The sequence below is a fragment of the Mobula birostris genome, chromosome 5 (genome assembly GCF_030028105.1).
Source record: "Mobula birostris isolate sMobBir1 chromosome 5, sMobBir1.hap1, whole genome shotgun sequence".
In the NCBI taxonomy this organism is placed as follows: Eukaryota; Metazoa; Chordata; class Chondrichthyes; order Myliobatiformes; family Myliobatidae; genus Mobula; species Mobula birostris.
In genome coordinates, this window is record NC_092374.1 from 108676047 (window position 1) to 108692089 (window position 16043).

The 16043-nt window shown below is 40.8% G+C and overlaps 1 protein-coding gene across 1 annotated transcript in view; it reads left to right on the forward strand.

Moving 5' to 3' along the window:
* LOC140197315 (contactin-associated protein-like 5) overlaps nt 1-16043 on the forward strand; it is a 1626808-nt gene that overhangs the window by 1445695 nt on the left and 165070 nt on the right. The window contains exon 19 of the mRNA XM_072257270.1: nt 14313-14400. Coding sequence (XP_072113371.1) covers nt 14313-14400 — 88 coding nt within the window. The remainder of the gene's footprint in view (nt 1-14312; nt 14401-16043) is intronic.

The following is a 16043-nucleotide window of genomic DNA, read 5'->3' on the forward strand; positions in this document are numbered from 1 at the left end:
GAGAGGAGGCATGATAGAAGTACTCAAAATCATTAAGAGTATATGCAAGGTGGATGCCAGCTGCTACTTCAGAATTAATCCATATAGGTGAAGACTGGTTTAGGGGAGATTTCAGACTAACATCAGAAAGGATTTTGTTCACACAGCAAGTTGAGGACACATGGAACAAACTACCTGATTGTGTAGCTGAGAGTGGTATCTCAGAGACTTCCGAATCTAAACTTGATAGTTATTTCAACACGCTATGTGGACAGGAATTTGGCAAGCTTTATTGGGCTGAATGGCCTGTTCTTGTTAAAAACTTCCTAATGTTCTAACGTACTGCAGACTGGAAGGCTATACAATGCGCAGTCAAATCTACCCAACACAATACTGGCACCAGCTTACCCACCATCAAGGACTTATACAGGAAGGTGCCAGCAATATCATGTAGATTCCGCCCAAGCTACTCATGGACTGTTTGACCCAGTCCCATCGGGGAGGAGACTATGTAGCATTGGTGCCAGGATTACCAGACTCAAAAACAGTTACTACTTCCCTAAACAGTGAGGCTGATCAACACCTCCACCCACTAAGCTACCCCTCCATACCCTGAACCATCACTACTTTATCATTTCCTGTTAGAGTCACCTTATGTACAGACACTACTGTACCTAGGGTCACTTCATGGATACACAATCAATCTATGTATATAAGCTATCTTATGAATTTATATTTGTTATGTTTTTATTGTATTCTTTATCTTATAATGTTTTTACGCAGCATCAGATTCAAAGTAATAATTACTTTGTTCTCCTTTACATTTGTGTATTGTAAATCACAGTAAACAATCTTGAATCTTGTATATGACACAAAAAGTTGATTCTTGATCGTTTACTCTGATGCCACACAGTAACTTCAAAATAAAGACTCTTGGACAAAATGGTTTTGGTACTGGTTTATTATTGTCCTACGTACCAAGATATGATGGAAATTTTTTCTTGCATAATGTTTATACAAATTAATCATTACAGAGTCCCTCGAGCTAGAATAAGTTAAAACAATAATAATTCAGAATAAAGTGTAAAAGCTACTGGAAAAAAAAGTGTAATGGGGGTAAATAATAAAATGCAAACTCATAACGGGGTAGATTGTAAGACCAAGAGACCATCCTATTGTACAAGGGGTCCCTTCTGGAATCTGATTGCAGTCTAATAAAAGTTGTCCTTGAGCATTGTGATATGTGCTTTCAGACTTTTTTACCATCCACCCAATGGGAGAGGGGAGAGGAGAGAATGACCCCACCATCACAATTTATAAATGGCTTATGAAACAAGGTGGTTAAATCAAAGTTTAAAGTAAATTTATTATCCAATTACATATATATATCTATCCAACCTAATGCTTGTTTTTTTTTGGTGGCATTCATAGTAAATACAAAACATACAATAGAATCAATGGAAGACCCTCTCCAATAGGACCAATGTGCAATAGGCAATAAACTGTACAAATACAATATAGGGAAAATATAACATACAAACGAATTAATGAATAAGTAGATAGATAGATAAATAAATAAGCAAGCAAGCAATAAATATCAAGGTCATGAGATGAAGAGTCCTTGAAATTGAGACCATTGGTTATTTCAGTAATGCCATGAGTGAAGTTGAATTAAATACAAGCATGATTGAAGGATTCAAATGGTACTTTAGAATTTGTTTGTATTATTTATTTATGCCAGCTCCTGGGGTGTGGCTGTGCTACTAAAGGCTAGAATTTAATGCCCATTGCCTAATTGTCCTTGAGAAGCCTGGAGTGAGACACCTGCTTCAATCAATACAGCCCTTCTGATGTTGCTGTTGGGTAGCAATTATCTGGACTGATCCCGAGCCACAATTAAGGAACAGAATAATACCCTTCCAGGTCAGGATGATGCCAAGCAAAAATTGGAATGTGCAAACCATGATTTTGTTTACGCCTGCTGCTCTTGTCCTTGTAGGCTGTTGATGAAGTGGCATTTGAAGGTGCTTTCAAAGAGCTTCTGGCAGGTTACTGCAGAGCATCTTGTCAATGGTACACATAACTTGGTAAATTGGTTTATTATTGTCCCATGTATATTCTTTTTGTGAATTAAAAGAATTTCAGGATGTATACTGTTTACATTTCTCTGACATTAAATGTACCTTTGAAACCTTGAAACCTTTGAAGCCTTTGTATTTAGATACAGCAAAAAAACTTATCTTGAATGATGCCATTCCTAAAGGTAATTACATTACATGACTTCATCAAGATAGTATAAGAGTTAACAATATCAGAGTGCCAAATAAAGATGAGAGCACCTCGGCCTTTTGTATAACTTGTTCTTCCTCTTTTTTCAGTTTAACCTTCAGAGGCTGGTGCCATTTAGCTACCTCTTCGCATTTGTTAAAACACCACATCATATGCTCTAAATCCCAATGCTCTCAGTCCCCAGCTTCAGTTCCATGTTTCCAGTACTGAATATTCTTTAGATTGAAAGAACCAACATACGGCCAATCACCACAACTCCTCCCATAGAGATCATGAGAAAAGTTACAGAGATCCTGCTATCTCCCATTTCCAACCAAACCTGGGGAACATCGGTGGAATGAACGGGTTGCCTGAGTTGTTTTGTCTTCTTATACCTTTCGACCTTCTTTCACGTATTCTTATTCACCAGTGCCTTTGTCAGCAGATCAGCAGGTCTTGATGGGAGCGATGATTCACCCTTTGGCCTCCTTCCTTGAATGTTATCCTCATGGTACTTAACATTATTATTATCCACTTTCCACTGTTAAAAATTCTGTTATCAACAATACAATATCTACTAATATCTCATAACTAGTGTTTACAATCCCTTCTTCCCCCAATGGTTGGCCATACACCGAGGTCTCTCTTACCTAATAGGTCAAATTTATTCCCCTGGAGCTCTCTATGTCCCTTCATCTGCTTCCTCTCTTGTTCTCCACTCAAACTCAGGAGTGGTCACCGGGAGTGGGACAGCTGTGGTGCCCGCGTCCAGTCTCAATGGCTATCCTCTCGAGCTAGTCCCATGGGTGGACCCGTCCTATCCCGGTCTTGACTGCTATCTTACCGAGCTAGTCTCACGGACACGGACATGGACACGGACACGCACTAGCCCAATCCTGACTGCTAGCTACTGAGCCTAGTCTCATATTATAGGGATCCCATTCTCATTGCCAAATTACTGTTGAAGGATTTACTCTGATTTATCGTAAAAATTTTGTCGCCAATCACTATGAGAAACTTTACTCTATTAGGGAACAAATACAGACACAGTCCTCGGTATATGGTTAACCCTTTCATTATGTGATCAATGGGAGCCGTTGTCTTAGTCATAGTCATACTTAAGCACTTGTTAGGTATCTGCAAGCTTACTGACGTTCCCCTGCGGTGCACAAAATTAAAGATACATGTCTACAATTAGTTCCTCTATTTGCTGGACAATCTCGGAAAAAGGTTAACAATACCTCAGTGTGGGCATGATATATGTCTGGCTGTTGTTTGCTGGCACAATCAAAGCAGCATCTGCCTCTTATCTCGTCACCCTCATGACCCGGTCTTGAGCAATATCCAGCTACTCGAGCTTAGCAGGGACATTTAATTCAAAATTAATCTGAACTTTTATAATTTTCTTCTACTAGAAAGTACATTGCAGGTAGTCAATAAATTGCATGGTCATAGTGAGGTGAGAGTCTATCTTATCATAGGAGGGAGCCATTCAATAATCTAGTAACATTCTGGCTATGTTGGCACAGGAAGCTTGGTAACACTTGTGGGCTACCCCAGCACAACATCGGACTGTGTTGGTCGGTGACACAATTAACACATTTCGCTGTATGTTTCAATGTACACATGACAAATAAAGCTAATCTTTAATGCTTAAACAGTGGTATAGAAGATGTTCTTGTGATTGGTGGTAGTGCTTTCTGTCTTTTGAATTTTCCGCCGGTTGGGAGGGATGGGGCTGCCTGGAGAGGTCAGAATGTCTGGGATTATGTTGGTTGCTTTAATAACTGGAGAGGAGAGAGTGTCTTTGATTATGTTGGCTGCTTTAATGGTGGAGCAAAACGTGTAGACGGAGTCCATGGAGGGGAGGCTGGTTTCTGTGATGTGCTGAGCTATGTACACAACTCTGCAATTTCTTGTATTCATGAGCAGAGCTGTTGACATACCAAGCTGTGGTGTATGCAGGCAAGATGCTTTCTATGGACCATTGATGAAAGTTGGTGAAGGTCCAATATTTAGCCTCCTGAGGAAGTAGAAGTAGAGAATGTTTAGGTGGCTGGACTGGATGCCACCCCAGTAGACTGCTTTGTTCTATAACTTTGTTAGTGTTGCTGGTGCTGTACTTGTTCCACTGTTCAAGTTTATTGTCATAGGCATGCATACAGCGTATAGAAAAGTGCCATCAAAATTGGCTTTTAAATTTAAATTAACATAAATCATGCATAACTTATGAAACCCAGGTTAATTAAACCCAAAATTGTAATGTTAGAAAGTTCCACCTGCGGAGGGATGAAAACGAGGTTTACCGATTTACAAAAATATTTTGGAAAACAACGCTATGCGAGGGAGGAGTGGGCTGGACACAGGACGGACAAGGAGAGAACCGCAGCATCGATCAGAAGCTGAAGACATGAATTGTAAGAGTGGAATTAGTAGTGAGTATCTTTACCCTACTAACTTGAAAACCTCAGGGTGAAACCCCTGGAGGAGAGACAATAGCAATTTATTGAAGCTACAGCTATAGTGAGACAATATCAGCAGAGATGAGTGTCCAAAATCCCTACCGTGTAGTCAGGAATTAGTTCTGCAAAATCATACCAAGGCATTTGGTCAAGTTTTGTACAAGTCTGTGAATTGACTTACTTTGGAAGATAAACTTTTTCATTCAATGAACCAAGATGGCGAGCTACCCAGATGAAGAACCAGCACAGGATTTAATACAGTTGGATGTATAAGTTTATTTTCATACGAAGAATCTGAATTTGATTTTCTCCATGAACTGATTATTTTTGCACAGACTTTGTTAAGTTACTGAATGAGATTTACTTTGTTCAAGAGTTGTGATGTTGGAGAATTGTCATGAAAGGAGTTAAACTGTGTTTTTATAGAATTTTTGAATTTAAACTTGTATATATACCGCCTGGAACTGAAATTGAAGTTAACTATAATACCTGAGAATAGGAAATATATTTGGTTTTCTAACTAACCAGAGTTAAGTAAAAAGGAAAGTTTGGTCTGTAAACTTTTAAACAGGGAATAACACTAGATCTAATTAGAGAAATTGGAGTAACAAAGGTTATTCTAGTGAATATCACTGATTTGAATTAAAAAGGAATTTGTTTTGGTTTGATGTCTAAGTTTGGAACCTAAACAAAATGTTTGAATTTTGAATTGTTGGTGTTCATGTAAATATTTTGTACATATTGATTTTTTTCTTATAAACAAAACTTTATTTCCAGAAGTGTGTGGATTCTCTCCACTGCCTCCTTCCGATACCTGGATTCTTCTGATGGCCTATTAGTACCCAGTGTAATTTGATTTTCTCTAAAGGGTGTGACGACTAGTCACACAAAATAAGACTGGTGCTACACAGGTGTTACACTTAGATGGCAAATTAAATATAACAACATTAGTGCAGGGAAAAATAAATATATTCGGGGGTAATACTAAGGTCTTACAGGTCAGCTCAAGAACTTGATGGCAGTGAGGATGATTGACCCTTGAGTTGTGGATCTTGCCTGAGGAGGAGGCATCAAAAAAGGGAGCATCATCCAAATGCTAGGGATCCACAAAGATGGATACCACCTTCCTGTGACATCACCTCTTGTGAATGTCTTTCATGGTAGGGCAATAATAAACTAATTTAACAATTCTAATGTATCTAAGATAGTGAGCAGTAAAGATGTCAGGAAAGACAGGCAGGTGATGGGGCAAATTTGTAGCCATTGGGATGAGGTGCAGTGCAATAAAGTTTCAGTGAAATCAAAGCAAAAAGTATCAAATTCTGGTCTTAAGGTGTTATACTTAAATGCACGCAGCATAAGGAATAAGGTGGATGATCTTGTCGTACAGCTACAGATTGGCAGGTATGATATTGTGGCCATCACTGAGACCTGGCTAAAGGATGCATGTCTCTGGGAGCTGAACGTCCAAGGATACACGGTGTATCGGAAGGATAGGAAGGTAGGCAGAGGGGGAGGTGTGGCTTTATTGGTAAGAAATTTAAAAATTGGTAAGAAAAAGAGGTGATATAGGATTGGAAGGTACAGAATCTTTATGAGTTGAGCTTAGAAATCGCAGGGGTAAAAGGACACTGATGGCAGTTATTTATAGGCCTCCGAACAGCTGCAGTGATGTGGCCTACAAATTACAACTGGAAATAGAAAAGGCTTGTCAGAAGGGCAGTGTTATGATAATTGTGGATGATTTTAACATGCGAGTGGATTGGGAAAACCAGGTCGGCACTGGATCTCAAGAGAGAGAATTTGTAGAATGTCTGTGAGGTGGCTTTGTAGAACAACTTGTTGTTGAGCCCACTAGGGGATCGGCTGTACTGGGTTGGGTATTGTGTAATGAACCAGAAGCAATTAGAGAGATTGAGGTGAAGGAACCCTTAGGAGTTCACTGTGAAATTTGAAAAAGAGAAGCCGAAATCTGATGTGTCGGTATTTCAGTGGAGTAAAGGAAATTACAGTGGCATGAGAGAGGAACTGGCCAAAGTTGACTGGAAAGGGACACTGGCGGGAAAGACGGCAGAGTAGCAGTGGCTAGAGTTTATGCGAGAAGTGAGGAAGGTGCAAGACAGGTATATTCCAAAAAAGAAATTTTTGAAGGGAAAAAGAATGCAACCATGGCAGACAAGAGAAGTCAAAGCCAAAGTTAAAGCAAAGGAGAGGGCATACAAGGAAGCAAAAATTAGTGGGAAGACAGAGGATTGGGAAGTTTTTAAAAGCTTAAAAAAGGAAACTAAGAAGGTCATTAAGAAAGAAAAGATGAACTATGAAAGGAAGCTAGCAAATAATATCAAAGAGGATACTAAAAGCTTTTTCAAGTGTATAAAGAGTAAAAGACGGGTGAGAGTAGATATAGGACTGATAGAAAATGATGCTGGAGAAATTGTAATGGGAGATAAGGAGATGGCGGAGGAACTGAATGAGTATTTTGCATCAGACTTCACTGAAGAAGACATCAGCAGTATACTGGACACTCAAGGGTGGCAGGGACAGAATTGTGCGCAGTCACAATTATGACAGAGAAAGTACTCAGGAAGCTGAGTAGTCTAAAGGTAGATAAATCTCCCGGACCAGATGGAATGCACCCGTGTGTTCTGAAGGAAGTAGCTGTGGAGATTGCGGAGGCATTAGTGATGATCTTTCAAAAGTCGACAGATTCTGGCATGGTTCCGGTGGACTGGAAGATTGCAAATGTCACTCCTCTATTTAAGAAGGGGGCAAGGAAGCAAAAAGGAAATTATAGACTTGTTAGCTTGACATCGGTGGTTGGAAAGTTGTTGGAGTTGATTGTCAAGAATGAGGTTACAGAGTACTTGGAGGCATATGACAAGATAGGCAGAACTCAGCATGGATTCCTTAAAGGAAAATCCTGCCTGACAAACCTATTACAACTTTTTGAGGAAATTGCAAGTAGGCTAGACAAGGGAGATGCAGTGGATGTTGTATATTTGGATTTTCAGAAGGCTTTTGACAAGGTGCCACACATGAGGCTACTTAACAAGATAAGAGCCCATGGAATTACGGGAAAGTTACATATGTGGATAGAGCATTGGCTGATTGGCAGGAAACAGAGAGTGGGAATAAAGGGATCCTATTCTGGTTGGCTGCCGGTTACCAGTGGTTTTCACAGGGGTCCGTGTTGGGGGCGCTTCTTTTTACATTGTCCATGAATGATTTGTATTATGGAATAGATGGCTTTGTGGCTAAGTTTGCTGATGATACGAAGATAGGTGGAGGGGCTGGTAGTGCTGAGAAAACAGGGAGTCTGCAGAGAGACTTGGATAGATTGGAAGAATGGGCAAGGAAGTGGCAAATGAAATACAATGTTGGAAAGTGTATGGTTATGCTCTTTGGCAGAAGAAATAAGTGGGCAGACTATTATTTTAATGGGGAAAGAATTCAAAGTTCTGACATCCAATGGGACTTGGGAGTCCTCGTACAGGATACCCTTAAGGATAACCTTCAGGTTGAGTCGGTGGTGAAGAAGGCGAATGCAATGTTGGCATTCATTTCTAGAGGAATAGAGTATAGGAGCAGGGATGTGATGTTGAGGCTCTATAAGGCGCTGGTGAGACCTCACTTGGAGTACTGTGGGCAGTTTTGGTCTTATTTAAGAAAGGATGTGCTGACGTTGGAGAGGGTACAGAGAAGATTCACTAGAATGATTCTGGGAATGAGAGCGTTAGCATATGAGGAACGTATGTCCGCTCTTGGACTGTATTCCTTGGAGTTTAGAAGAATGAGGGGGGACCTCATAGAAACATTTCAAATGTTGAAAGGCATGGACAAAGTGGATGTGGCAAAGTTGTTTCTCATGATAGTCGAGTCTAGTACGAGAGGGCATGACTTAAGGATTGAAGTGCGCCCATTCAGAACAGAAATGTGAAGAAATTTTTTTAGTCAGAGGGTGGTGAATCTATGGAATTTGTTGCCATGGGCAGCAGTGGAGGCAAAGTTATTGGGTGTATTTAAGGCAGAGATTGAAAGGTATCTGAGTAGCCAGGGCTTCAAAGTTTCTGGTGAGAAGGTGGGGGAGTGGAACTAAATGGGAGAATGGACCAGCTCATGATAAAATGGCGGAGCAGACTCAATGGCCAAATGGTCTACTTCTGCTCCTTTGTCTTATGGTCTAATTCCATGTACCTTGGAAATGAAATTAGAATTGTAATTGGTTTAATATTGTGAAATTGTGAAAAGCTTTTCTTGTATACATGTCCACCCTGATTTGATCATTTCAGTGTATTAACGTAGAACAAAGTAAAATAGTAACATGTGTACTAAGGTTTAACAGCTGGAGAGAAAGGGCAGTGCAGGTATACAATAAGGTGCAAGATCATAATGAGGTAGGTTGTTAGGTCAAGGGACCAAAGAATCATACTGAGGAATTTTTTATTGTTTTATAACAGCGGGGACAAAGCTGTCCTTCAACATAGTGGTACATACATTCAACTTTTGTGTCTTTTGCCCAGTTGAAAATGGAGAAGGGAGGATGTCTGGGATTGGTGGGATTTTTGATCATGCTGGAGGCTTTACTAATGCTATGCAAAGTATAAACATAAACCAAAAAGGGAAGCTCTTTGTAGTCTCTTGTATTCCTTTCCATTGGAGTTGCGATACCAAGCCGGGATGCTGTCTGAACTGCACTGGTGACTTCAGCTTTGCAAGTAGTTGAAAGACTTTATGGGGGTCAGGTTAAGTTTTATGGTTTATTCCACTCTTAACTTGCCTTATGACCCCCCCCCCCCGCCCAAACTCCTGAACCAGTGTTGATAACTTTCCTCACCTCAACACTGAACTGACTCCAATACCTATAAATTCAATTTCAAGGACTCAACAACTCCTTTTCTCAATATTATTGATTTACTTTTTTATAATTTGCGTTATTTGTCTTCTTTTGCTGATTGGTTGTTCGTCAGACTTTGTTATTTAGAATTTTTGATATATTCTATATTTTTCTGTAAGGAAATAAATCTCAGAAGTACGTAGTGACATATACATACTTTCATAATAAATCTACCTTGAACTTTGGAACTCTGATAACTTGAGATGCTCCTGTTCTGAGGCCCTCTTTGCTTTCCTCCCCATTTGCTGGGCAACATGAATAGATAATATTGCCACAAGTGTGTTTACACACATTCTGTTCAGTGTCCAATGACCACATGCAGAGCTGCATCTGTAGCACAGTGTGGTCTGAACCCCCTGGTAGTTACAAGATTAATTGTGGAATGTTTTGCATAATACTACACTGTGTCCAATTTGCACCTGTGCCATTATTATATATTATCATTCATTATAGATGCTTTTTGCTCTCACCACATGCTCCAGGCTGGTTAATTGTTGCTGCTTTCTCTTGGCACAAGTGGATAGTTGCTTCTTGGACAGAAACAAATCCGGTTGTAATTGGCCATCCGTGGCACTGAAAGCCTCTTTAGAAACCACAAACAGGCATTGATTTCAGCAGTTTGAAGAGATCACTGATTCTGAGACAAATTAGAGAGTCTGCTTACCTTATACTTGATGGGTGCAAGAGAAATGCATGTTGTCGAAATATTTGCTGGAACAAATGCCCTCAGAACAGCTATATGTAGGTAATCAAGATCAATGGAATTTAACTTATAGTACCTTAGATGTGCCAAGCAGTTGTTGGTGCTTCACACTAGTACATCAGGAAAAGATATTTAATCCTGCAGTCCAGTTCACTAGCAGAACCGAAGTGTAAGCCCAAGTACATTGTGGAAAAGGCAAGTACTCAAGCCGATTTTGAAGTTCATACCATGACACAGTATTGAAAAAGTCTCTTTGGCCAATGGAGTCCATGCTAACCATGAAACATTAGTGAATATTCATCCAACACCAAGTACTTTTTATTCTCCCCACAATCCAATCAACTCTCCCCAGATTCCAACACTTACCAGGAGCAATTTATAGTGGTTGCCCGAGTGTCAGCATCTCTGAAGATCTATCCTGAGCCCAACATACTGATGCAATTCCAAAGAAGGTTTTGCAGAAGCTATATTTCACTAGGAGTTTGAGGAGATTTGGTATGTCACCAAAGACACTCACAAATTTCTACAGATATACCATGGACAGCATTCTTACTGGCTGCATCACCATCTCGTTTGGAGGGGACGCTGCACAGGACTGGAAAAAACTGCAGTAAGTTGCAAACTCAGCCATGGGCACTAGTCTCCTCAGTTTCGAGGATATCTTCAAAAGGCAATGCTTCAAAAAGGTGGCATCCATCATTAAGGACTTCCATCACCCAGGACATGCCCTCTTTTCATCAAGGAGGAGGTACAAGAACCTGAAGACATACAATCAATATTTCAGGAACAGTTCTTTGGCCTCCCCCATCATGCCACCATGTCTGCGAGATGGCTTTTTAGAACAGCTTGTTGTTGAGCCTACTAAGGGATCGGCTGTACTGGATTGGGTATTGTGTAATGAACCGGAGGTGATTAGAGAGATTGAGGTGAAGGAACCCTTAGGAGGCAGTGATCATAACATGATTGAGTTCACTGTGAAATTTGAAAAAGAGAAGTCAAAATCTGATGTGTCGGTATTTCAGTGGAGTAAAGGAAATTATAGTGGCATGAGAGGGTAACTGGCCAAAGTTGACTGGAAAGGGACACTGGCAGGAAGGACGGCAGAGCAGCAGTGGCTGGAGTTTATGCGAGAAGTGAGGAAGGTGCAAGACAGGTATATTCCAAAAAAGAAATTTTTGAAGGGAAAAAGGATGCAACCATGGTAGACAAGAGAAGTTAAAGCCAAAGTTAAAGCAAAGGAGAGGGAATACAAGGAAGCAAAAATTAGTGGGAAGGCAGAGGATTAGGAAGTTTTTAAAAGCTTAAAAAAGGAAACTGAGAGGGTCATTAAGAGGGAAAAGATGAACTATGAAAGGTAGCTAGCAAATAATATCAAAGAGGATACTAAAAGCTTTTTCAAGTGTATAAGGAATAAAAGACAGGTGAGAGTAGATATAGGACTGATAGAAAATGATGCTGGAGAAATTGTAATGGGAGATAAGGAGATGGCGGAGGAACTGAATGAGTATTTTGCATCAGTCTTCACTGAGGAAGACATCAGCAGTATACTGGACACTCAAGGGTGGCAGGGAACAGAATTGTGCGCAGTCACAATTACGACAGAGAAAGTACTCAGGAAGCTGAGTAGTCTAAAGGTAGATAAATCTCCCAGGCCAGATGGAATGCACCCTCATGTTCTGAAGGAAGTAGCTGTGGAGATTGAGGAGGCATTAGCGATGATCTTTCAAAAGTCGACAGATTCTGGCATTGTTCCGGAGGGCTGGAAGATTGCAAATGTCACTCCTCTATTTAAGGAGGGAGTAAGGAAGCAAAAAGGAAATTAAAGACCTGCTAGCTTGACATCGGTGGTTGGAAAGTTGTTGGAGTTGATTGTCAAGAATGAGGTTACAGAATACCTGGAGGCATATGACAAGATAGGCAGAACTCAGCATGGATTCCTTAAAGGAAAATCCTGCCTGACAAACATATTACAACTTTTTGAGGAAATTACAAGTAGGCTAGACAAGGGAGATGCAGTGGATGTTGTATATTTGGATTTTCAGAAGGCTTTTGACAAGGTGCCACACATGAGGCTACTTAACAAGATAAGAGCCCATGGAATTACGGGAAAGTTACATATGTGGATAGAGCATTGGCTGATTGGCAGGAAACAAAGAGTGGGAATAAAGGGATCCTATTTTGGTTGGCTGCCGGTTACCAGTGGTTTTCCACAGGGGTCCGTGTTGGGGCCACTTCTTTTTACATTGTACATCAACTATTTGGATTATAGAATAGATGGCTTTGTGGCTAAGTTTGCTGACGATACGAAGATAGGTGGAGGGGCCGGTAGTGCTGAGGAAACAGTCTTGGATAGATTGCAAGAATGGGCAAAGAAGTGGCAAATGAAATACAATGTTAGAAAATGTATGGTTATGCACTTTGGCAGAAGAAATAAATGGGCAGACTATTATTTAAATGGGGAGAGTATTCAAAGTTCTGAGATGCAACGGAACTTGGGAGTCCTCGTACAGGATACCCTCAAGGTTAACCTCCAGGTTGAGTCGGTGGTAAAGAAGGCGAATGCAATGTTGGCATTCATTTCTAGAGGAATAGAGTATAGGAGCAGGGATGTGATGCTGAGGCTTTATAAGGTGCTGGTGAGACCTCACTTGGAGTACTGCGGCCAGTTTTGGTCTCCTTATTTAAGAAAGGATGTGCTGACGTTGGAGAGGGTACAGAGAAGATTCACTAGAATGATTCTGGGAATGAGAGGGTTAACATTTGAGGAACGTTTGTCCGCTCTTGGACTGTATTCCTTGGAGTTTAGAAGAATGAGGGGAGACCTCAGAAACATTTCGAATGTTGAAAGGCTTGGACAGAGTGGATGTGGCAAAGTTGTTTCCCATGATGGGGGAGTCTAGTACGAGTGGGCATGACTTAAGGATTGAAGGGCGCCCATTCAGAACAGAAATGCGAAGAAATTTTTTTAGTCAGAGGGTGGTGAATCTGTGGAATTTGTTGCCACAGGCAGCAGTGGAGGCCAAGTCATTGGGTGTACTTAAGGCAGAGATTGAAAGGTATCTGAGTAGCCAGGGCATCAAAGGTTATAGTGAGAAGGCGGGGGAGTGGGACTAAATGGGAGAATGGATCAGCTCATGATAAAATGCGGGAGCAGACTCGATGGGCCAAATGGCCGACTTCTGCTCTTTTGTCATATGGTCTTGTCTTATCAGATTTCTTTACAGACAATGATTTTCTGCTCTTTTTTGCACTGCCTTTTTGAATGAATATATATATATATATATCTTGCTGCAAAACACAAATTTCACCACAAATGACAGTAATATTAAACCTGATTTTGATTCTGATTCCAAGCTGAATGTCTTTTGGATGTGAGAGTAAACCAGAGAATCACAAGGAAACATGGGAAGAGCTGGAGAGCATGCAAGCTCCACACAGCCAACAGGCACAGGCTAGTACTAAAATTAACAGTATAACAAGTGTAAGCAGGAAATTAGGTCAGGCAGTGGAATTCTCCTCTTGAGATATGGGATTTCAGGATACCTGTGAGTCTCCCTGATCACTACATCTGCAGGGAGTGCACCCAGCTTCAATTGCTGAATGACAAGACATGCATTCACGACTATGCAAGAAGCTGTAAACCTCATAGACGAATCTTTTACTGAGGTAGTCACACCCAGAGTGCAGGCTCTGATAGATGGGTAACCATCAGAAGTACCCAATTACACCCATATAACGAATCAACCTACTAAGGCATATCACTTTGGAAAGTGGGTGGAAACGATGGCAGCCGGAGAAAACCCACATGCTCACAGGGAAAACATAACCTACGTAGACAGTGGCAGCAATTGGCCCTAGCTCATTGGCACTGCGTTTGTTTTGCGTTAATTGTTACACTACTGTGCTGCACAGACGGCCAGTATTTTCCGTTACATTTCAGATTTCCAACATCTGCATCTTCTGTTTGTATTAATTATTTCTTTTTTCTCTGTTTAATATTTTGCAGATTGACCATTTACATTCCATGAACTACAAGCTGTCATCAGACACAGCATTTAATGGGCTCAAGTCTCTCGTCCTGGGCAAGATACCAGGTAAAAGCATAATGGTGGCTCCTGTAATTGGTTCAGTATAATTTATGCACAGGTGTGAGGGTTCAATCGTCTTTCAGAAAAATCATAATTACATCGGTTCTTGAAATAGATGGTGAGGATAGAGCTGAGACCTAATACACAATAACTGCGATTTGCTTGCAAACTCATGTTTAAAAGGTACCAAAGGAAAGGTGATTGCTGGATTCTCTAGCTCACAGGATGTGCAGGGGTCAGTATTAAATAAGTTGTATCAGGCTAATTTATTCCCAAGTGAGTCTAGTATCATAAATATTTGAATTAACTCATTTTTGAGCGTCTTTTTATTTCTTACATTCACAAGGTGTTGCAGTACCAGTCTTTATTTTAACACAGAAGAATATAGAATAGTACAGCACATTACAGGCCCTTCGGCCCACATGTTGGGCCAACCCTCAAACCCTGCCTCCCATATTTGCCCCCACCTTAAATTCCTCCATATACCTGTCTAGTAGTCTCTTAAACTTCACCAGTGTATCTACCTCCACCACTGACTCAGGCAGTGCATTCCACGCACCAAGCACTCTCTGTATTATTGTATAAGGGCTAAGAGAGTTGTAAAAGAGCGCCTGAAGGCTTTGTGTGTCAATGCAAGGAGCATTCGTAACAAGGTGGATGAATTGAAAGTGCAGATTGTTATTAATGATTATGACATAGTTGGGATCACAGAGACATGGCTCCAGGGTGACCAAGGATGGGAGCTCAACGTTCAGGGATTTTCAATAGTCAGGAGGGATAGACATGAAGGAAGGGGAGGTGGGGTGGCGTTGTTGGTTAAAGATGAGATTAACGCAATAGAAAGGAAGGACATAAGCCGGGAAGATGTGGAATCGATATGGGTAGAGCTGCATAACACTAAGGGGCAGAAGACGCTGGTGGGAGTTGTGTACAGGCCACCTAACAGTAGTAGTGAGGTCGGAGATGGTATTAAACAGGAAATTAGAAATGTGTGCAATAAAGGAACAGCAGTTATAATGGGTGACTTCAATCTACATGTAGATTGGGTGAACCAAATTGGTAAAGGTGCTGAGGAAGAGGATTTCTTGGAATGTATGCGGGATGGTTTTTTGAACCAACATGTCGAGGAACCGACTAGAGAGCAGGCTATTCTGGACTGGGTTTTGAGCAATGAGGAAGGGTTAATTAGCAATCTTGTCGTGAGAGGCCCCTTGGGTAAGAGTGACCATAATATGGTGGAATTCTTCATTAAGATGGAGAGTGACATAGTTAATTCAGAAACAAAGGTTCTGAACTTAAAGAGGGGTAACTTTGAAGGTATGAGACGTGAATTAGCTAAGATAGACTGGCGAATGACACTTAAAGGATTGACGGTGGATATGCAATGGCAAGCATTTAAAGATTGCATAGATGAACTACAACAATTGTTCATCCCAGTTTGGCAAAAGAATAAATCAAGGAAGATAGTGCACCCGTGGCTGACAAGAGAAATTAGGGATAGTATCAATTCCAAAGAAGAAGCATACAAATTAGCCAGTAAAGGTGGCTCACCTGAGGACTGGGAGAAATTCAGAGTTCAACAAAGGAGGACAAAGGGCTTAATTAGGAAGGGGAAAAAAGATTATGAGAGAAAACTGGCAGGGAACATA